Genomic DNA, 24,080 nt, shown 5'->3' on the forward strand with positions numbered 1-24,080 from the left:
TCTGGGAGGATCCCACATGCCGTGGAGCGGCTGGGTCCGTGAGCCACAACTACTGAGCCTGCGCGTCTGGAGCCTGTGCTCTGCAACAAGAGAGGCCGCGATAGTGAGAGGTCCGCGCACCGTGATGAAGAGTGGCCCCCACTTGCCACAGCTAGAGAAAGCCCTCGCACAGAAACGAAGACCCAACACAGCCAAAAATAAATAAATAAATAAATAAATTAATTAATTAATTTAAGTACCCTTAATTAAAAAAAATAAAATGTATTTTAAAAAAATAATAATACATAGAAAGGCCTGGAAGGATAGATATACACTTACTACAGTGGGAGAGGTGGGATTGAAGATGTGGAGAAGTTTCACTTTTTACTCTATTGCTATATTATTTGTAGCTTTACAAGAGTAGAGTGTTCCTGTATGATTTGTGTAATTAAAAGTTTGTGTAAATGTACTCATATATTATTTACTTGATTTAAAAATTCATGTAAAAATTAGGTCTTTCACAAACACAGTGGTTTCCCCACTCCTTAACTCCCTCATACACCCATTTCACAGATGGGAAAGCAGGCAGAGAAAAGTGACTTGCCGAGGGCACATAAGCCAGTGGCAGGATCCCAGGATGGAGCTGATATTCACAGGAAAGTTATATCTGTCAGTCTGAGGTGGGAGCATGAGGGTATGAAACATAATCTTAATTCTCAAGGGGCTTGCTTACAGCCTCACTGATAAGACAAACCCATAACATTCCAAGACAAGGTAGTCCAGCATGGTAAGAGCCAAATTAATGAGTTAACATTTATGGGTGCTAATTATGTGTCAGACAGTACTAAGAGCTTTACATGCAATAACTAATTTAATTCTCCACTGACCCTGTGATACAGGTACTACGATTGTTATCCCCATTTTACAGGTGGGGAAACTGGGGTACAAATAAGTAACTTGTAGGTAAGAAGTATTGGAGGCTGAACTGAACCAGTCTCACTGCAAAACTAAACCAGTTTTGGACTTCCCTGGTGGCGCAGTTGTTGGGAATCCGCCTGCCAATGCAGGGGACACGGGTTAGGGCCCTGGTCCGGGAAGATCCCACATGCACTGAGCAACTGGGCCCGTGCACCACAACTACTGAGCCTGCACTATAGAGCCTGCGAGCCACAACTACTGAGCCCGCGAGCCACAACTACTGAAGCCTGCGCGCCTAGAGCCCATGCTCCGCAGCAAGAGAAGCCAACGCAACGAGAAGTCCGCGCAGCACAACGAAGAGTAGCCCCCGCTCGCTGCAACTAGAGAAAGCCTGTGTGCAGCAACAAAGACCCAACACAGCCAAAGATAAATAAATAAATTTATTTTAAAAAATAACTAAACCAGTTTTACTGCAAAACTCCTTTTTTTTTTTTTTTTTAAGTAATAAGCTCTTGGGGAAAACTTACAGGCCAATGGTCAGCAGAGAAGGGAAGGCATGGCCCCCATTCACCTGTCATCCTCATGCAGTGGCATGCCAGGGACAGGGCAGTACAGATCTACATTCCAGGAGAGGGAGTTCCTTCCATTCCTCTCTCTTCTTGTAGGTCAAGCATGAGAGTAAGCTAATCGGTAAGTGATACTTGAGTGCCAGGCAGGCTGCAGGGTAGCTTCAGCTTTTGCTGTTGTTGATGTTATGAAAAATTTCAAACCCATACAAAAGTTGAGGAAAGTATGATGAATTCAATGTCCCAGAATGCTTTTGTCCTAAACCACTCCACTCGACAGGAAAAGTTATCCTTGAAGAAATCAGAGGAGCTCGAGAAAGTCCTGCCTCCCTCATGGTGGGCAGGAGTGTCCAGGGAGGGCTGTGGGGGGGTGGTGAGAGGGTGCTGGGCTGACCCCTTACTGGGGGCGTCATCTGACAAGCTGAATGGGGAAGGGGAAGGCCGGCAGCCCACTCAGAGCTGGCTCCATGGGCCACCCCAGCCCCGAAGCTGGGGGCAACCTGAAATTTAGAGTTTCTTCTTCTTTTTCTCCTTCTTCTTCAGCTCCTCCTCCTCCTCCTCTCCTTCTTCTCCTCTCCTTCTCCTTCCCTTTCTTCTCCTTCTCCTTCTTTTTTCTCTACTTGAGATATACTCTGCATACCATATCTTCCTTTCCTAGAAGAAGAAATAGAGACTCTGAAGTCAGTACATTCAGCTTGGAAAAGTCAAGACTGGACCAAGAACCCATGGTGTTTCCTTTTAACCACCCTCATCTCCAAGTCATGGATCCTCCTTGAGCCTCAGTTTCCTCATCTGTAAAAGCCAATGAACAGTCTATGATATTTTGTTATAACAACGTCAACCAAGACAGTTAAGTTAATAAAATTGCACTTAAAAAAAAAAGCCAATAAACATTCCTTCCTCATACAGATGCTGTGAGCCCTAAGGGCAGAGCCATTCATTCACGGACTGAACCTTCCTTGAGCACCAGCAAGATGCTAAATCCTGGTCTAGGTGAGGGTAGAAAAGAAAAAAGGACGAAACCCATACTCTCACAGAATTTACATTCTAGTGGGGGCAAGGGAAACAGAAAAAAGAAAGAAAACAAAACAAAACAAATAGGGTAATATCAGATAGTGATGAGTGCTAGGAAGAAATAGCACGATGGTGGTGAAATGAGAGTGGTCAGACAAGAGTTCTGAGGAAGTGACATTTGCTCTGAGACCTGAATTATCTGAAGGAGGCTGAGGCAGGGAAATCTGGGGGCAGGATGTCCCCAGAAATAGGACAAAGCAGAGGCTTCGGGGGAGGAACCAGGTTGTAAGAGACAATGAGATAATGTAAGTAAAAGTCAAGTAAAGGTTATAGCATTAATTTAATGCAAGAAGCTTTTACTGTAGTCCACTGTGTGCTAGTAAATGTGTTGGGCACAGCGTTCAGAGATCAGTACAGCCTCGGTCTTTAAAGAGCTCACCGTCTGGGAGGAGATAACAGAAAACGGATAGTTTCTCAGCTGATGAAATGGTGCATTTAATCAAGAGGTGAAAAATTAATTTTTATTCATGTTTTGGCAAGTGTGTCCAGCAGGTGCAGAGACACTGCCATAGGAGATCACTCAGGTGCCGAGGTTATAGCGCCTGGTTCAATTTTTCCTTCGCAGCCCCTGGGCCTCTAGGGCTTCGATCCCCCTCCGGGCAGCAGGGTGCGCTGTACCGTCTCTCAGGGCCGGCCGGACGGGTGCCGCGCTCTCTCCACTTTCCTTCTCGCTGCACCGCACTTCCAGTGGCTAGCGGAAGCGGGAGCCGGCGGCTGCGGGCACCTGGTCCCACAGCATGGCGGGGGCGGGGCTGGGGGAGGCGCGCGCCGAGCAGGTCGGGGAGTCCCTCGCCCCGGCCCTTTGAGCCCGGACCGGACAGGTGAGGACTTCTCCTTCCTTGTTCCAGCCTCCAAACCCGTCAGGCCCGCCCCGAGGCCTCTTCGAGTTACCGCCATGGGGCTGCCCCCTTCCCGCATGACGCCGAGGCCCTGCGGCCCCCGCCTTCCCTCAGAATTCTCTTCCCATTGAGGCCCCGCCCCGGGCTTTTCTTTCCGGGGGCGCCCCGTTGGGCGTGTGTGCCCGCCCCTGGGTATCCCCTTCCCGTTTAGGAAGCCATCAGAAGTAATTGAGGGTTACGTGCACCTGCCTGCCCGGGGAAACAGACCTAGCAGGGAGGAAGGTCTTGCTTAGTACCGCACGAGTTAGTGGCCCAGTACAATCAGGCTTTCTTCTTTCGTTCCATAGATAACGTACGAACCCATGCAGTGGGGCAGCCCTAGTGCTAGGTTCTCTGAAAACTAAGGTGACTGAAGTAGCCGTGGTTACGTCCTGCCTGGAGGGGATAGTTTACGGGGGAGTCGAACATTAAACACCGGGAGTCGAACATTAAACACCTAACCATGCCGCTGAAAGTACAAATTGTGGCAATGGCTATGGAAAAGATGAACAGAAAAAGTAATGGTAAAGCAACAAAGATCTCTTTCGGCAAGGGTGGTCAGAGCAGACTTCCTGAAAGAGAGGACACTTGAGCTGCGGCTTGAGAAGTATGGCAAGGGCCAGAGGAAATACATGCTAGGCAGAGCGAACAGCCCCTGTGGATATTTGAGTTGGTAAAGAACGTTCAGGAAAGGAGGCTTTCAATGGGTCAAATGCTGTGATGGGCATACAGGATATAATGTTTGTGTACCGGTCAGGAGTTCACCATCTAGTGCCACAGACATAAGTAAAATGCAGAGATGAAGTTGCAAGCGTGGTAAGTGCTGAGAAGGAGAGGTATGGCTGGTGTATTGGTGTTTTATCTGGTGGGGAAGGTTAAGGAAGACTTCTCTCAGGAAGTGATGATTAGGCTGATAACCTGAAATAGGAGTTAACTCGGCAAACTGAAGAGAAGAGCTTTTTTTAGATTGAGGTGGAGAGCATGTGCCAAGGTTCAGAGGCAGGAGGTAGGCCACTTGTTGAAGAAATGATTAGAGTAAAATGGGAAAAGATGAGGCTGGAGAGGCAGCACTGAGCCTTTGAGGCATCTGGTTGGCACGGCAAGGATTTTGATCCGTATCATTAAGAGCAATGGAAAGATATTTGTTTTAATCTGTAGGGGAAAGGATGTGATCAAAAAAGCATTTTGAAAAGATTGCTCTGGTAAGTGGATTGGAAGTGGATAGGAGTGGATTTAGGGAGACCACTTAGGAAGCAGTTGCAATAACGTAGACATGAAGTTATAAAATTTTGGGTAAGGGTGGAGCATTAGAGGACTGTTTAGGGGGTAAAATTTCCAGAGTTTGGTGACTGATCAGGTATGGGGGCTGAGGGAAGGAGGTATCGAGGGAGACTCAACTTTCTCGTTCCTTTTAGCAGGTGGATGGCCATGCCATTTACTGGACTAGGGAAATGGGTAGAGGGCTTCTGGGAAAAATATAAGTTACTCTAACGTTTTTCATAACTCCCACTCTGACTAGAAGGGACTTTCCTGATGTACTTTTTCTATATGGTTTGAGTTTATGAGCGTGTATTTTATAATTGGAATAACAAGTTGAAAAAGACTAAGAATTCCACCATCTCTCTAAAAACCATAATTGTGTGATGTAAAATATGGAGAGGGAGAGAGAGCACACTGAGAGAAGGGTTAGGAAATTAAGTGTGGATTTTCTGTCCAATTTGGAGCTGAAGCCAGCAGGCCTTCACCTCCACCCACCCCACCCCTTTACTCCCTCCACCATAGTACTGGTGGCTTTTCCCTTAAAAAGACAAATTGGAGAATTTAAGATGGAACTGTTCAAAATATATACAAATTTTTTTTAGAATTAAGCATCTGCTTTGCTTAAAATGATCAATGGCTCTACGTCGGAACAGCTAGTTTACTTTATCTGATTCCGTTATATGTGGTTAGTCTGCTAGATGGCGTCTGATGCCTACTCCTACTTCCATTCATGGGCCTTACCTGCCTCTCTCATCCCTTTCTGGTCTCCCTCTCTGACTCCAGCCCTCATCTTAGGTTCGCAGGGTGCTGGTGGCAGAGGTGTCCTGGGCAGGGATTGAGGGAGGCAGTTTTGTACAGTACTTGGTATTTTAAAATGCTTAAACCTTACCAGTATGTTTTTTGGACTGTATCAAAATGGGCACATCAGCTATGTCACTGTTAAAAGGAGTAGCTGTGTGAAACTCAGCATTGTGTTTATTGTTCATAAGTGGAGGATATTGCTCACTGTATCATGCCAGGGTCCTTTGAGAAGACTCATGAGAGAGATTTCTTTTTAAATCCAGCGATGGGTATTGCTGTGCTTCTTCCAAGCAGCTATTAAGTTTTTATCTTCTTGGCAGTGCAAGTTCTGTAACTGACTGTATTTTCCTCTGCCTTGTCTGTTGAGAAAGTCAGAGCCAAATTAGAAGCTTGGCAGTTCTGCAGGTCCTGAGGGCATGCATTTTTGTGTACTTCAGACTTCATTTTATTGTCCTACCTTTGTTTTCCCTTCACAATGATTATTCTAATTAAAAAAAAATCTGAGTAAGCACAAATATTACTTAAAAAACATATGTAATTTTAAAAGAACAACAGTACAATCAATGCTGATTGAAGGGAAAAAATATACACTTAAAAGTGCCAATGTGTCCCTAACTCCCATCCCATTTCTTACTTCCTCAGAGGTAACCACTGTTTTGAATTTTATGTTTATGATTCCTTTGCTTTTTGTAATTGTATACCATATATATTTGTATTCTTAAAGTAGAAATTGTTTGAAGCTTATATAAAGGAAATTACATTGTATGTATTCTGTAGCTTGCTTTCTTCATTCAACACTGTGTCTGAGATTCATCTGTGTTGTTATATATAACTGTAGTACATTAATTCATTACTCCATAAGGTTACACTGCTTGGGGAATTGCCTGGCAGTCTAGTGGTTAGGACTCAGCGCTTTCACTGCTGGGGCCCGGGTTCGATCCCTGGGTTCTATCTCTGGTCCGGGAACTAAGATCCTGCAAGCCACGTGGCATGGCCAAAAAACAAACAAACAAAAACATTAAAAAAAAGAAAAGAGATTCCGCTGCATGAATATGCGTGGATGAATTATCTGGTCTACTGTTGATGGACATTTGGAGTGTTGTCAGTTTTTGCTGTTGCTAACAGTCCTACTAGAGACATCCTTGTATATGTCTCCTGTTACGTATGTGCAGACACTTCTCTACATCAGGATTTCTCCACCTTAGCCCTATTGACATTTTGGGCTGGATGTGAGGGACTGTCCTGTTTACTGTAGGATGTTTGGCATCATCCCTGTCTTCTGTTTGATGGGCACCCCAAGCACCCCTTCCTCCCTCCCAAGTTATGACAACCAAAAATATCTTCATATATTACAAAATTGCCCCAGTTGGGAACCAGTGCTCAAGATCAGGGGTTGTCAGACTTTTTCTGCAAAAGACCAGGTAGTAAATATTTCAGGCTTGTGGGCTGTGTGGTCTTTGGTCTTAATAAATGAACCGTGCCTTTGTAGGGCAAAAGCAGCCATAGGCAAGATGTAAATGAGTGCGTATGACTGTGTTCCAATAAAACTTTATTTATAAAAATAGGCAGGCAGGGCTTCCCTGGTGGCCCAGTGGTTTAGAGTCCGCCTGCCGATGCAGGGCACGTGTGTTCGTGCCCCGGTCCGGGAAGATCCCACATGCCGCGGAGAGGCTGGGCCTGTGAGCCATGGCCGCTGAGCCTGCGCATCCGGAGCCTGTGCTCCGCAACGGGAGAGGCCACAACAGTGAGAGGCCCGCGTACAGCCAAAAAAAAAAAAAAAAAAAAAAGGCAGGCAGGCTAGATTGGTCTGAGGCTGGTTGTTTGCAGTCTTTTGCTCTAGTCTAGATCAGTAGGAAATATATTTTATATCCTCACCCAGTGCATGTAACTCACATACGTATTGAAAATATGTGATACAGTTTGGTATTTTCTGTTTTATTCCATTTTTTGAAATGTCAATTAGTATATGCACTAAATTGATTTCAAGCCTCCATCAGTGAGTTGTGACTAGCAGTTTGAGAAACTTGATTTGCTCAATCATAAGGTATGCACATTTTTAACTTGACTAGGTAGTATATATACTTATATAAGGCATTTCAGATCTCTTTTAGGAGACAGAATATAAGCAAATTCCCCATTGTCTGTATGTTTTTATTTCTAAAGCATAGATTGGATAGAGTCACTCCTCTGCTTAAAACCTGTAATAACTTGCATGACGTGGCATACAAAGGATTTTCCAATCTGGCTCCAATCTACTTTTCTAGGCTTCTCTTATCACTCTGTGTTTCCTGTGTTCTAACCACTTGGTATCGTGTTTCCCAAATGTGCCATGCTACACTCTTTTTTTTTTTTTTTTTTTTTTTTTTTTTTTTTTTTTTGTGGTACGTGGGCCTCTCACTGTTGTGGCCTCTCCTGTTGCGGAGCACAGGCTCCGGACGCGCAAGCCCAGCAGCCATGGCTCACGGGCCCAGCCGCTCCACAGCATGTGGGATCTTCCCGGACTGGGGCACGAACCTGTGTCCCCTGCATCGGCAGGCGGACTCTCAACCACTGCGCCACCAGGGAAGCCCTACACTCTTTTTAAGTATATTTTTTAAGCTACCTTCTTTCTGAAATGTTCCTCCTTTATTTTGCCTAGTGAGTTCTTTATCCTTTAACACCTTTGTCAAATGTTGTTCCATTCATTCATTTAACATATTTGTTAGCATTTACTGTGCCTCAGGCACTGTCCTAGGTGCTGGAGATTCAGCAAGGAATTAGGCAAGGCCCCTGCTGTCTTGTATGGGGGAAAAAGATACTAAAAAGGTAAACAAATGGTTTCAGAAGGTGATAAGGGCTGAAGAAAATAAAATAGTAGGTTGATGTGGATGGAAAAAGTCATGACTTTAGGTAAGGTAGTCTGGCAAAAACTCTGAAGAGTTGCTATTTTGGCTGAGATTTGAATGATGAAACAGACAGCTATTTCAGCACTTTAAAAATGTTGCTTTGCTTCTTTTTGGTCTCCATAGTTTCTCATGAGACATCCACAGATAAATGAATTGTTGTTCCCTTATAGGTAATGTGTCATTTACGTGGTTGCTTTCAAGATTTTTACTTTGTGTTTTAGTTTTTCACAATTTGACTATGGTATGCCTGGGCATGGATTTCTTTCTTTCTTTTTTTTTTTTTTAAATAAATTATTTATTATTTATTTTTGGCTGCGTTGAGTCTTCATTGCTGCACATTGGCTTTCACTAGTTGCGGCTAGTGGGGGCTACTCATAATTGCGGTGCACGACCTTCTCATTGTGGTGGCTTCTCTTGTTGCGGAGTACAGGCTCTAGGTGCGTGGACTTCAGTAGTTGTAGCTTGCGGGCTCTAGAGCGCAGGCTCAGTAGCTGTGGCGCACGGGCTTAGTTGCTCCGTGGCATGTGGGGTCTTCGCGGACCAGGGATCGAACCCGTGTCCCCCGCATTGGCAGGTGGGTTCTTAACCACTGCACCACCAGGGAAATCCCTGGGCATGGATTTCTTTGGGTTTATCATGTTTGGGGTTCTCTGAACTTCTAATCTCAGGTTTATATATGTGAGGGTTTATTTCTTAAGTCTTAATTCTGTTCATTGGGTATATTTTTCTGTCTTATGCCAGTACCACACTTTTTTGATTACTGTGGCTTTGTAACAGTTTTTGAAATCAGGGAGTCTGAGTGTTTTAACTTTGTTCTTTTACAAAATTGTTTTGGCTCTTCACAGTCCCTTGAGATTACATGTAATTTTTAGGATGAATTTTTCTATTTTTGCCAGAAATGATTTTGGGATTTTGATAGGGATTTTGGAATTTTGCATTGAGTTTATAGATTGCTTTGGGTAGTATGGACATCTTAACAGCCCAATAAATATATTTTTTAAATGAATGTACATTGAATGTGGTGTTTACACTGAACAAATTTGATGTAGTTCTAAGGTTTGTTCTGTTGAACATTCCCAACAGCTAAGCATGCTTTGAAGGTATTCCTAGGGAATTAGGTCCTTCCCTCAAACCTGTTTCTAGACTCAAAAATGTCCTGACCACTTTCTAACTATAACTTGGGAAGGAACTTGTTTAGTTCATCCTAGGTCCAGGATATATGGAAGGAAATCTATTTGACTTGTATATACACAGTTGGCCCTTGAGCAACGTAGATTTGAATTGTGCAGGTCCACTTACACATGGATTTTTTTCATCAGTGAATACTGCAGTGCTAGACATCCCCGGTTGGTTGAATCCGTGGATGTGGAGGAACCATGGATAGGAAGGAACCATGTATACTGAGCTGACTATAAGTTATACTTGGATATTCAGCTGCAGGGGATTGGTGTGCCTAACCCTTGCGTTGTTCAAAGGTCAAGTGTGTTTATGTTTTGGTAAATTTTGTTTATTTTCTTGACTACTTCTTTACTTTTCCATGCAGAGATGTGATAATGGATCATCATGTTTCCACCATCAAACCTCGAAGAATCCAAAACCAAAATGTCATTCACCGCCTGGAACGCCGGCGGATCAGTTCAGGCAAGGCAGGCACCCACTGGCACCAGGTCCGAGTGTTCCACCAGAATGTCTTCCCCAACTTCACGGTCGTCAATGTTGAAAAGCCGCCTTGTTTCTTGCGTAAATTCTCACCTGATGGACGCTACTTCATTGCTTTCTCTTCAGACCAGACATCTCTCGAAATCTATGAGTACCAGGGCTGCCAGGCAGCTGAGGACCTACTGCAGGGCTATGAGGGGGAGATCCTGTCCAATGGCAATGACCAGCGGTCAGTCAACATCCGTGGCCGGCTCTTCGAACGCTTTTTTGTCCTGCTGCACATTACCAATGTGGCGGCCAATGGCGAGCACCTGAACCGGGAGTGCAGCCTCTTCACTGATGACTGCCGCTGTGTCATCGTGGGCTCAGCTGCCTATCTCCCAGACGAGCCTCACCCTCCTTTTTATGAGGTATATCGGAACAGTGAGTCCGTGACCCCCAACCCCCGGTCCCCCCTGGAGGACTACTCCCTCCATATCATTGACCTTCATACTGGCCGCTTATGTGATACACGTACCTTCAAGTGTGACAAAGTGGTCCTGTCACACAACCAAGGGTTGTACTTGTATAAGAACATCCTGGCCATCTTGTCAGTGCAGCAGCAGACCATCCATGTCTTCCAGGTGACTCCTGAAGGCACGTTCATTGATGTGAGGACCATTGGCCGCTTCTGCTATGAGGATGACCTGCTCACTGTGTCAGCTGTTTTTCCTGAGGTGCAGCGGGACAGTCAGACAGGCATGGCCAATCCTTTCAGGGATCCCTTCATCAACTCCCTGAAACACCGGCTGCTCGTGTACCTTTGGCGCCGGGCAGAGCAGGATGGTAGTGCAATGGCCAAGAGGCGCTTCTTCCAGTATTTTGACCAACTACGGCAGCTGCGCATGTGGAAAATGCAGCTTCTGGATGAAAACCATCTGTTTATCAAGTATACTAGTGAGGATGTCGTAACCCTGCGGGTCACAGATCCATCACAGGTATAAGGTGCTCTCCTGCCCTTTACCCCTCCAGTCTTCTTGGCACAATGGGAAGGTTTCTCTCTTTGCCTATAGCCAGCCTCTCAGAAATAACACATTTTATGTAATCTTGAATTTTTGCTATCTTAGGGCTCAAACTTAAAACAGCTCGATTTTTCTAATCATTTCTCAAAATGATTTTTCTCATTTGGACAAATGGAAGCTATATCGTAAGCCATTGACATGTAGGTAGTCACCTCTGTGATTATTACCCTAATTCTTCTGCAGATCATTTTCAGTACCCTTGAGATGGAAGCCCAGATGCTACAGGGTCAAGGTTTGACTCCCTATGGATACTGCCTTGATTTTGTATAAGATTGTGCTTATTGGTCTGTTTAGTTCTGGCAATGAGAATGAACTCACCATACGAAAAAGAAAATCTTCTAAAAACCTAGTCTTTCTTTCCTACTTAAATGATGTCAGTATACTTCCTCACCAAATCTTCTTTAGATTGTAATAGGTAAGTTCATTTGACGGAATTAAGCTTTATGATTGTATGCTGACCTTGCCCATGTGCTGGAACATAGGTTGTGCAGCAGTGAAAAGATCAAAAGGAAGCCAAAATTTTTGATCTACCAAGTGAATCATCAAGACTGCAGGTTCTGAGGGTTTTTCAGTTTGGGTGAAAGATGTTGGTAGGGGAGAGAGGCATTTCACAAATAGGAATAACGTGGTGTTAAGAGCATGGAAACCTCTAAGACTTTTGGGTTGAAATACCATGCTGAAATTCAGGGTAATTTGGGCATTTCCCTTTGAGAAGCTCCTTACTTTAGTGTTGACCAAGTGAGAGATCTACCTTTCTGTACGTTTGTCCCCCCATTTTCCTATTTCCAGAGTGTCTCCTTAGATACTAGTGTGGAAATTTAGAACAGAACAAACCAGTAAACCATGAAGTCAGCTGAGTCTGGTTTCTCTCATTGACCTGCAGCTGATTCTGCCCGTAACAGAGACTGTATAAGGAATTGTCTCCTAAGACCTTACCAGCCATCCATGGTAAAATGTTTTCTGATATTTTTCTTCTGAATCATACCCTGTGTATTCTAAAAAATAAGGGGGGGGGAGATCATTTTTTTTCTGAATTCTTTTTCTTCTCTATTAATGATGAAGTCACCCATTGAGCCATCATGGGTGAGCCCATCTAGTTCATGTTATGAGTCATGGGAGGTTGTCCGTGAAGCACTTGACTTCTGTACCCTCCTGTCCTGTATTTCCCAGTCTGGCCTGGTGGGAAGGCTAGTAAATGTTTGTGTAATTCTATATTCACATAATTATGATGGATCCTGGTGAAGCCCTAATATGATCAAAGCGCTGTCCAGGTTTATAGAAAGGACATGAATCAATCTTGTATTTAGGTTTGAGCTATAATTACCTTTTTATTTTGGAGGGAATATGTTGTGTGACTGCTGCATTTGAGATTATCCTTTTTTCCTTTGCTAAAACATGACCTACTTATATCCAGTAGCTACAGTAGGTTGTAGCCAGAAACATTACAAGGGCTCTATGCTTTGCTTACAGAATTTGTAACTTTAAACCAATCTCTCTGCCCTAGTTGTCCTCCCCCCTCCTTTCCCAGTTTAATTTGATAGGTTCCAATAAGGTTAATGAGTAAAAAGTGCGCCTAAACACAAAGCCTTGCTAATATTATGGGTATTATGCTCAGGTTACTCTCCAGCCTCTTTAATTTACAGCCAAATTTAATTTCCAGATGACCGCAAAAGTCATGTAATATAAGCTTTGGGAAGGACTAATTACTATTAAAACAGGTGGGCCAGATGTCTCCAGAAATTGGTAATGGAGATTTAAATTCAATCATAAGAGGCGGAACACTAATCCTAGTGTTCTGAAAACTTCTAGAGTCCTGTTGGAAGCTTGCAGATTGACTCACACTGCCACATTCACTGTGATAAAAACTAGAGGTACCCGGCACTTCCTTGTTAGGCTGAGCAGAGCACTGGAGGTTTAAAGAAGAGGGCCAGTCGCCCAGGGGCTCATTCAGAGAAAACAGTAACTCTGCCACCTATGGCATTTGAATGGTTTTCAGGTTCCCCCTCTGAAATTAATTGTTATGAATCTCAAATGTATGTTACAAATGCTCTTGGCTGAAAGAACATTTATGAAGAAAGAAATGGAAAATGCTTCTCTGATTTTTCGTGTGTTCAGCAGCAGTCCCCTGCTTGGTTACAACTTGCCTAGGTGGACACAGTGTATTTAAGATGTCTTTCTGCATGTTAGAAATATTAAGAGAGAAAAAGAAATGCCCCTGAATTGAACTTTCAACTGTAAGTATACAAGAGAAAATAATTTGCCAACAGGCAGCTCCTGGCTACAAATCACTTTCGCAGCAGGAAGGAAAATTAAATCTGGCATTTAAAAAAAGTGGGTTGGAGAGTAAGTAGGGAATAACACTTGGAAGGCAAAATATTAAATTTTCACACAGCTTGAAATGAAAGATTGAAAACCTTTTTATACATATATGCTGAACAACTCCAGCAGGTAATTCCAGCAGGTACAGTGGGAAATCAGGCAACACTGAGGCCCTTGATTGATCAAGTCCACTGAGGCTTCCTCCTTTTCCAAGACCTCTTGGCATCATGTTGCCGCCATAGTGCCGGAGTGGAGGCGTTTGCCTGTTTTACTTGGGCAACTTGATTTTTCAACCAAAGTGATATTTGCTAGGCCTATTACTTAGGTCTGTCTGTTCTTCCGCAGGCATCTTTCTTTGTGGTGTACAATATGGTGACAACAGAGGTGATCGCTGTGTTTGAGAATACATCAGATGAGCTTTTGGAGCTGTTTGAGAACTTCTGTGATCTCTTCCGTAACGCTACCCTGCATAGTGAAGTCCAATTTCCCTGCTCAGCTTCCAGCAACAATTTTGCAAGGCAGATCCAGCGCCGGTAAGCTGTTCCACTAGGCTTAACAAGCTTAATTTTTCTTCAGAAAATTTGTTGGTGTGAAGCCAACAGTCATTTATTTCAAGAAACCTCATATTCTTTCTGCCCACCCGGCCTTGGATCAGTCTGCTTGTCGTAACCCATTGTGTCATCCTAAACTTCTCTTTTCTCTTTCTTAGCGCCTGAGGAATTACTTGTGTGTTGTCCATGATTCCTCCTAGACTGTATGTTAGCTGCAGAAAGAGACTCTGTCTTTGTTTAGTTCATTGCTATATCTTCAGTGGTGCACTGTCAAGCACTTAAATATTTTTTGAATGAATGACTAAGGACATAATTTTATAACTTTTGGTTAAACGTGTGTGTTGAACACATGCATTTATCTCTGTTCCATCCCAAAACCCCACTAAAATGACAATAAAGGAAGAAGAGGGACTTCCCCAGTGGTCCAGTGGTAAAGAATCCGCCTTGCAGTTCAGGGGACGCAGGGTCGATCCCTGGTCGGGGAACTAAGATCCCACATGCCACAGGGCAGCTAAGCCCATGTGCCACAACTACTGAGCTCACGCGCCTCAACTAGAGCCCGCGTACTGCAAAACTACGGAGCCCACGCGCTCTGGAACCCATGCGTCACAAGTACAGAGCCTGTGTTCCCTGGAGCCTGCGCTGCACAACTAGAGAAGAGAAAACCCGCATGCCACAACTAGAGAGAAGCCTGCGCGCTGCAACTAAAGGTCCCGCACGCTTCAACAAAGATCCCATATGCTGCAGCTAAGACCCGACGCAGCCAAAAGTAAATAAAATAAATAAATAAATAATAAATCTTAAAAAAAAAGAGGTATAAAGCTACAAGAACAAAGAGAATGGGGAGGAGATATCAAGAGAGTTTTAGAAGCTGAAGAGCCCATGGATGAGTGATAACTAACTTGACATATCTTAGAGGACAAAAACTTAAAGACCGTAGAGCTTAGGGACTTCCCTGGTAGTCCAGTGGGTAAGACTCCATGCTCCCAATGCAGGGGGCCTAGGTTCAATCCCTGGTCGGGGAACTAGATCTTGCATACATGCCACAACTAAGAGTTCGTGTGACACAACTAAGAAGTCCGTGTGCCACAACTAGGAAGCCCTCATGCCACAACTAAGAGTACATTGCTGCAACTAAACAATCCCGCATGCTGCAACTAAGACCTGGAGCAGCCAAGATTAAAAAAAAAAAAAAATGCAGAGCTTATCCATCAAGAAATAAGTTGCCTTGCACCAGAGAGCTCTGGAAAAGTTCAAGAAATTGGAGGCCCTACATACCTCTGAAGGATTGGATGACTTTTTTTTTTCTGGCCATGCCACGTGGATTGTGGGATCTTAGTTCCCCGACCAGGGATCAAACCCGTGTCCCCTGCAGTGGAAGCTCAGAGTCCTAACCCACTGGACCACCAGGGAGGTCCCTGGATGACATTCTTAAAAGGAGCAATCAGATGCTCTAGCTCCTTTCCTTAAGCCTACACTGCCAAATGATTGTCTCTTCCCTACCTCATCAAAAGGCTAGAGGTTTATTCTCTGGAGAAATTGCACTGTGCAGGCTCTGGTTTCATGTTCATGAGGCATGGCTGAGAGTAGGGATGAGACATGTCATGCTTAAAACAAGAATTAAGTGAAAATTGACATACTGTTGGGGAAGAGTCCTATCCCTCTTATCAGATATGGCATCCAAGCTTATACTCCCCAGGCAGGAGATTAGAGATAAATTCCCCAGGGAAACTGACCAACCCGAAGAAGAGACACTTGGAGGCCCCTCTTGAAACACCTAGGTCACCCTAAATTGATACCCACCTGTTATGAACCAGAGCTGCTCATAATTATTATTGTGAAATGACTAGTTATTTTGGACCAAGGGCTCAATCCTACTCTAGTCATTCAGTGCCTCGTCACGTTCCACATACCTAACTTGCTTCCCCAACCTTAGCTAGTTATGGAAAATATCTGCTTTAGGTTCCAGTATAGATCAGAGCAGAGTGAGTGGATGAATCAGAATAAGCATTACTGCCACTGGGAAAAACAAGCAAAGCAGACACCTAATTCAGTGGCATTGTATTTATACGGAAGGCCAGTACTTGATTAAAAATAGATGGATATTGATTTTCAGACAACTAAACATGCCTTTTTTTCTCTGGTTCACACAAATTTTCTGCCTTACTAGCATCTCTATTCAGTATAGAAGGATTTTTGGAAGCAGAACATGGATCAGATCTTGCTTTTTTCGTTTTGAAATGAATTGTTGTCTTTTAAAATTAAGCAGATTATTATCGACTAGTAACAAAAACGGGGTACACTCAGTTAAAACATCAAAGAAGTCACTAGAAGGTAAGCTCCATGAGGGCAGGGATTTTTGTCTGTTACATACACTGCCATATCCACAGCACCTAGGCCAGTGTCTTTCATGTGGGAGGAGCATGTTAGATATTTGTTGAATGAATAATGTCATCAGGAATTAGAGGAAGCTGTGTTTTCTGAAAATTTATTTCACAAGGTACCTATAATTAAGTGAAATTGTAGGAAGCTCTGGAAGAGAAAATAAAAGGTTAAAGAGAAAGGTGGCATTCTAGCTTTGTGATCTTCCAAATTTTGCTTCATACCAGCAAAGATTTTGAAACTGTAGATACCCTCATGCATCAATTATTAAGTTAATCTTTAAACTTTTTACTGTTAAATTTAAATAGTTTAAAAGGATACAATTTTCAATGTATTAAACATTGACATTTTTAAAAAAAGCATTACAAGATATAATTGGCATATAACATTGTCTAAGTTTAAGGTGTTAACACTTTTAAATATACCCAAGGGAATCTAATACCATAGTAATTTAGTATTCAATATTTCACATAAAAAGTACAAAGTAAGGGACTTCCCTGGTGGTCCAGTGGTTAAGACTCTGTGCTCCCACTGCAAAGGGCAGGGGTTCGATCTCTGGTCAGGGAACTAAGATCCCGCATGCTGCATGGCGTGGCCAAAAGAAGAAAAAAAACGTATAGAGCAAGTTATTCCCATACTGTTTGAAATTTTATATTTCTTTTTCTTTTCAAATTCATATGTCTGTTCTATCTCCCGCAGAGAATTGTGTCCTAATAACATTTTATTAATCATGTTATCATACTTTGCTGCATTGAAAATATAGTGTACATATAAATGAAAATTATTTTTTATTTCTTGTGAACATATGGATTTGAATGCTCAATTTTACAGTTTTCAATAAACTTTTGGTAAAAATAAATGAAAATGGATTCTATTTTAGGTTAGAATAAATGTTTAAGAAAAAAATGGACATCAGGGATCATGAGTCACTTAAACAAAGCCTTTATCTTAAAAGATAGAGACCAAATAAAACAAACAGTATAAAAAATAAAGAAACAGCATAGTATTCACTGAAATAATTTAAACTATGAAAACAGGAACATTCCTAGAACAGTAATGCTAAGTGAGATGCTTTAGAAATTTAAACTTTGTTAGATATAGTTTAGGAACTCTCCAAGAAAGTAGAATAAAAAGATAAGAGTAGGAAAATGGGAGAGAAGTGATAAAAAGAGGATTTTCCCAGGAGGTCCAATATCTGGCTAATTTCAGAAGGAGCAGTAGAAAAATGAAGGGGAGGAAATAATGTAAACAGTTTTCTTTTTCCTTTTTTAAAAAAATCTATATATTTTTATTTTTGGCTGTGTTGGGTCTTCTCTGCTGTGCGTGAGCTTTCTCTAGTTGCAGCGAGTGGTGGCTACTCTTCATTGTGGTGCGAGGGCTTCTCATTGTGGTGGCTTCTCTTGTTGCAGAGCACAGGCTCCAGTCAGGCAGGCTCCGTAATTGTGGCTTGCAGGCTCTAGAGCGCAGGCTCAGTAGCTGTGGCTCATGGGCTTAGTTGGTCCGCGGCATGTGGGATCTTCCCGGACCAGGGATTGAACCCATGTCCCCTGCATTGGCAGGCAGATTCTTAACCACTGTGCCACCAGGGAAGACCCTAAACAGTTTTCTAGTACTGAAAAATATACATTTCCATGGATGCTCCCTGGTGGCCTAGTGGTTAGGATTCTGGGCTTTCACTGCCGTGGCCCAGGTTCAATCCCTAGTTGGAGAACTGAGGTCCCGCAAGACGTGCGAATACACACACACACACACTCACTCTCTCTCTGTCTCTGTCTCTCTCTCTCTCTTTCTCTTCCAGATTGGCAAGGAACATCCAGTGGTATGCTGGAGCTGGCTCCTGGCTTGTGAGAGCCAACTATTAAACTTTCAGGAGTTTCTGCAAGCTGTTAAACACAGCCATTATTAAAAATTAATTATTTTCGGGCTTCCCTGGTGGCGCAGTGGTTGAGAGTCCACCCTGCCAATGCAGGGGACACGGGTTCGTGCCCCGGTCCGGGAGGATCCCACATGCTGCAGAGTGGCTAGGCTCGTGAGCCATGGCCACTGAGGCTGCGCGTCCGGAGCCTTGCTCCGCAACGGGAGAGGCCACAACAGTGAGAGGCCCACGTACCACACACACACAAAAATAATAATAATTATTATTTTCTAATTATTAATTCATAATTACTTTACTGTCGTACTCTTGAGGTTATTTGTATCTATTTTATCTGGTAAAAATATTATATAGTGATGTGCTACTGCTCATCTCTTGACAACTCTGCATTCAGTGATGTCACTTTGGTACCTTGACATTGACCACAGCAGGAGGATTTACACCAAAGAAATCGGCAGGCGCTGCAAATCATGGCTTTTTTCCCTTCAGAGAAATAATTATTAAACTTATTAGCACATCACGGCTCCATCAGGTAACCAGTACAGTCAATAAATAAAAAAACCCATACTGAGGCATATCATCATGAAATTTTAGAACACTGAGGATAAAGAGAAAATTGTAAAAACTTCCAGAAAGAACACATACATTTTATATATAAAAAATTAAGTCATTAATGTTATCAGTCTTAATAATAATACCGAAAGCTTGAAGCCAATACAATTATATATCCTCAGAATTCTGTGAAAAAAATGATTTCCAAACTACAATTCTACATCCAAATAATAGGGTGTAACAAAGACATTTTCAGACACGTAAGGTCTTAAAAAATTACCTTGCATGTTCCTTTTCTATGGAAGCCTCTGGAATATGTATTTTTCCCAGTAAACCACGAAAGAATGGTACAGGGAATAGAGTCTTAACAGTGGAGAGAAGCACAGAGAATTCTGAGGATGATGGTAAAGGGAAGTTCCAGGATGACAGGCCACCAGTTGGACTAGGTGGAAGCAGGAGCGGGGAGGTTTCCAAGAGGGATGTATCCAATAAAATGTTAAAATTATTAGAATATCTGATGGGTTTGAGGGTATTAGGAGGAGATTGTCAGTTCTTTTCTAGTGGGGTTGTTAGCATAGGCCTCACCGACAGGGTGATATTTGAGTAAAACTTTTGAAGGAGGTCAGGGAGCAAGCCATGTGGATATCAGGGGGAAGAATATACCAAGCAAAGGGAATATTAAATCTAAAGGTCCAGAGGTGGATCTCATGCGTTTGAGGAACACCAGGGAGATCAGGGTGGCCGGGCTGGAGTAAGCAAGAGGCAGAGTAGTTAGAGATGTGGTCTGAGACAGGACCAGACACATAAGGCCATTCTAAGGCTTTGGCTTTAAGTGTAGGTGAGATTTTGTAGTGTTTGAGCAGAAGAGTGATGTGGTCTCACATGTGTTTTAACAGGATCACTCTGGCTGCTGTTTTAAGAATAGACCATAGGGGGATAGGGTAGAAGTTAGTAGACCATTGCAATGATCCAGTAAATAAAATTGCTACCTTTTGTTTCCTGACGCTAGGATTTAAGTTCTTTTGTGCTCATTTATAGTATCCTAAGCACCTAGAAAAGTGCCTTGCCCATGCTAGGCTATCAGTAATAATTTGTTGGTTGAATAATGGTGTCTTGGATCAGGGTGATAACATTGGGGGTGGTAAGTAATTGTATTCTCAATGTATTTTGAAGATAGAGCCCAAAAGATTAGCGAAGGGTGGGATATGGGCTGTGAAAGAGCAAAGTCAAAGATGATTCTAACATTTTTGTCCCAGTCAACTTGTTAAGAGAGTGTTACCATTAAACTCTGATGGTGAAGCTTGTGGGTGGAGCAGGTTTAGGGGAGAAGATCAGAAGATCTGTAAGTGGAGAGGTCTAGTAGTTTCTCCGAGGAAGGAGTGTCAGATCCTCCTGACAGCTCAAGTACAGTAAGGACTGATAATCAGCGATTAGAGTCATCAACATGGAGATCACTGGAGACATTGATGAGAGTCATTTCAGTGAGATGGTGGGCATGAAAGCCTCTTTGGGTTGGGTTTAAGAAAGAATGGGAGGATAAGAGACAGTAGGAAAAAGTGCTTTGAGGAGTTTTACTGTAAAGGAGAGCTGAAAAATGGTGCGTTAGCTGGAGGGGCAAGTGGTGTTAAGTTTCTGCTTTTATTGATATTTTTTAAATGGGAGGGGAAAATGGCATGTTTGTTTGCAGATGGGACTGATTTGTACATAGGAGGAAACTGATAGGTTAGGAAAAGTTGGGGTGGGGGCAGAATTGGTTAAGTATATGAGGTCAGAGGATAGAACCTAGTGCCCAAGTGGATGGATTAGCCTTCTAGGGCAGCACATACAGTTAAATAGGTACAGATGTGCTGATGGAAGCTTTAAAAAGTTTTCTCATTTCTTCTATTTGTCAGTTACAAAGAAGGCAGTGCCATTACGTGAGGATGAACATGCAGGAGGGGGATGAAATAGTCGTCTAAGAGAGTAGGAGACTCGCTGGACTATGGGAATGCAGCATGAGTGTCCTGCAGCATTAAGGGCCCACGTGAGTTCATGGATATAAATTTTGTGATTTTAATGATTGTGAAATTTAAGCTGGCTGAGGAAGGAAAAGAGGTCATGATGAAGGCGTAGGATGGCAAAAAAGTTGGTAGAGTCAATGGAATTTAGGTCCCATTGGGGCTGAAGGATGTTGAAGCTGGGATGAGTAGAGGGAGTTAGCTGGAAAAGTAGGAGAGAAGATAGTTGGAGTCTGTGGTGCTGCACCCTGTTACAGGGGGGTGCAGTCATTGGTAAGAATGAGATTGAGGATATAACCGTTGGAATGAGTGGCTGAGGCAGAAAGGAAGTCCAGGAACTAGGAAGCCGTGGTGTTGGAAGGATCATCTCTGAGAATTTTGAAATCATGAATTAAGAGAGGCGTAGTTGGACAGAGTGACAGTGAGCTAGGAGTTAATCAGGTGAAGACATCAGAGGGATGACTGCTTCATCTTTTTTTTTTTTTTTTTTGCGGTACACGGGCCTCTCACTGTTGTGGCCTCTCCCGTTGTGGAGCACAGGGTCTGGACGCGCAGGCCCAGCGGCCATGGCTCACAGGCCCAGCCGCTCCACGGCATGTGGGATCTTCCCAGACCGGGGCACGAACCCGTGTCCCCTGCATCGGCAGGTGGACTCTCAACCACTGCGCCACCAGGGAAGCCCACTGCTTCATCTTTTAGTCGTTGGGGAGCCTGGAGAGTAGAGGTGGTGGGTGCTGCCGGGGAATAGGAGCTGCTTCAGCCCATGGATTGTCACGGAGGCTTTGATTTGTGGTCATCATGAAGGTGTGGGCCAGCCCCATCATTCGAAGCCACCTTTTGAAGCCAGTGAGTCAGGCAGGGTTGGCGTACTAGGTCTTCACTGACAAAGGGCTGAAAACCAAAGGGCCCAGGATCTTTGATATCAGCTCAAATGAAAGGGAAAGAAATAAGTTCTGTGTGGCCCAGGGTTTAATTTTATGATTTACACTGAGGCTGTGAAAATTACTGTCAAGAGAAATAATGGAAGAGCAGTGTTGACACTAGGCTTTCTTTTGGGGGAACTGAGAAGTGTTAATGTCCATCTAGCACTGCAGGCTAGCAGTGAAAACAAAAATCAAAACCCATCTAATCAATCTTTCTGGTCTCATCAAAGTTACGAACATTCAAGTTTGTTTGTTTGTTTGTTTATTTATCTATTGCTGCATTGGGTCTTCGTTGCTGCGTGTGGGCTTTCTATAGTTGCAGCGAACAGGGGCTACTCTTCGTTGCAGTGCATGGGCTTCTCATTGCAGTGGCTTCTCTTGTTGCGGAGCGTGGGCTCTAGGCACGCGGGCTTCAGTAGTTGTGGCATGTGGGTTCAGTAGTTGTGGCTCGTGGGCTCTAGAGCGCAGGCTCAGTACCTGTGGCGCATAGGCTTAGTTGCTCTGCGGCATGTGGGATCTTCCTGGACCAGGGCTCGAAACCGTGTCCCCTGAATTGGCAGGCAGATTCTTAACCAATGCGCCACCAGGGAAGTCCTGAACATTCAAGTTTTTTATTCCATTCGTTTCAGGGATGAGATGTTATATCGTATTTTCTCCCCTGGACTAAAAAAATTATTTTCCCCTTGATTGTTAAACTATATGATATGCTTCAATATAGAGAATTTTAAAAATCAAGCTGATAAACAGTTGACATATTTTCTAAGGAACTATAGGAAAGTGAAAAAGAAGGTTAAAAAATCTAAAATGTCATTACGCAAACACAACTATTACCATTTTGATGTATTTCCACCAGTTTTTTTTTTAAGGCATAAATTTGTGTGTGTGTTTTTGATCGTACTATATATGCAGATTGTAGCCTACTTCTTTTACTTACCATTATCATAAACATTTCCTCTTTTACCATATAATCTTTGAAAATTATGGTTTTCTATTAGGCTTTTAATTTTTCTCTCAATTTTTCATTGTCATAAACAGTGCTATATTGAACGTGCACAGGGATTTTTCTTCCTTAGGGCAAATTTCCAGAAGAATAGAAATACTTGGTCAAAGGGTATTAAATTTAGTATTCATTATAATTGTGAGAAATAACTGCTCTATTGTTATTATTAATGATAAGTCAGATAGGTGATTCTGTATCCATGTTACTGTTCTTCTAGATACTGGTGTTTTGGCAGAAGTATAAGTAGCTAGCTCCCAAAATTTATTTAAACAAAGAATGAGTAATTTGTCAAAAGGTTTGATGTAAGTTGGCTTATAACTGATCCCAAGAAGAGTCAGAGGCTGTGTCTGTTCAGGATTCTCTGCTCTGTGTAACTCCTTTTTAATGCAATCTAAGGCTGCTATTTGGGGGAAATAAGTTTGAGTAGAAATATTTGTCATAGATAAGTCATACTGTTTTTAACTTTTGTAGAATATTTGCTGACTTTTCTAAAGTAACTTAATGTTCCCAATTTCTCATTCTGTTTTTGCTTTTTGAGAATATTTGTAGCTAGGCAGATTTGTGATGTGTCAGAATTCAATATCTAGATTTTGTTTTCAGAATGAGTTGTTTTTAGACATATGTTTGTCAGTTTAAAACCCAGTGCAGTTTGTGTGCCGCTAACACAGCCTTCCTCACTGGTGCTTTATTTTAGGTTTAAAGACACTATTGTAAATGCCAAGTATGGAGGGCACACGGAGGCAGTACGCCGGCTGCTGGGTCAGCTCCCCATCAGCGCCCAGTCTTACAGTGGTAGCCCCTACCTTGATTTGTCTCTCTTCAGCTACGATGACAAGTGGGTGTCAGTCATGGAGCGGCCCAAGACTTGTGGAGATCACCCTATCAGGTACACCATCCCTGCTTCAGCTGCACGCTGCTTGAGGAGGTGGCCTGCTTTCTCTTTCTCTTCTTCTTAAGCATCATTTCACTGTGACTCTGTCCACTTGTACTCATGGGTTGAATTCAGAGGGTAGGCTATTTCTATAATGTGGTGGGTACTTTGATCATTCAGGCACTAATCTCATAAATTAATTAGTTCTGCTCTTTGCTTCTCATCAAAACATCAAATTCAGATAAGTGTTGTTCCCTTTTCAGGGTATCCAGAGAAGGAAACCATACTTTTCAATTTAATAATCTAATACCATTTCTTAATAGTGTTTATAATTGAGACTTAAATTTTATCCAGCTCACATTATTTTATCCTCTCATGTTACCTAATAGAAACGATAGCAGAGACAGTTTGGGGAACAGGCAGGTTTTGGAGAAACTCATGCTTCCTCACTTGGAAGAATTTTGGAATGCAGATCACTGTATTATTGCTAGAACCTTGAAACTAACCTCCTGTAAGCAATGGCTTCCTCAC

At 42.9% G+C, this 24,080-nt stretch overlaps 1 protein-coding gene across 3 annotated transcripts in view; it reads left to right on the forward strand.

Annotated features, from left to right (window-relative positions):
- Positions 1-3,173: 3,173 nt before the first annotated feature.
- The window catches only part of DET1 (DET1 partner of COP1 E3 ubiquitin ligase), a 46,079-nt gene continuing 25,172 nt past the window's right edge, over positions 3,174-24,080 (forward strand). The window contains exons 1-5 of one of the 3 annotated variants that reach the window (XM_081227036.1): positions 3,267-3,358; positions 9,905-10,430; positions 10,644-10,997; positions 13,746-13,933; positions 23,373-23,564. In XM_081227036.1, coding sequence (XP_081083162.1) covers positions 9,915-10,430; positions 10,644-10,997; positions 13,746-13,933; positions 23,373-23,564 — 1,250 coding nt within the window. In that variant the 5' untranslated portion in view covers positions 3,267-3,358; positions 9,905-9,914. Of the gene's footprint in view, positions 3,359-9,904; positions 10,998-13,745; positions 13,934-23,372; positions 23,565-24,080 lie in introns of all 3 variants that reach the window. The other 2 variants (XM_081227037.1, XM_081227035.1) reach the window with 2 other exon arrangements.

Source organism: Mesoplodon bidens, assembly GCF_964165515.1.
Source record: "Mesoplodon bidens genome assembly, chromosome: 3".
Lineage (NCBI taxonomy): Eukaryota > Metazoa > Chordata > Mammalia > Artiodactyla > Ziphiidae > Mesoplodon > Mesoplodon bidens.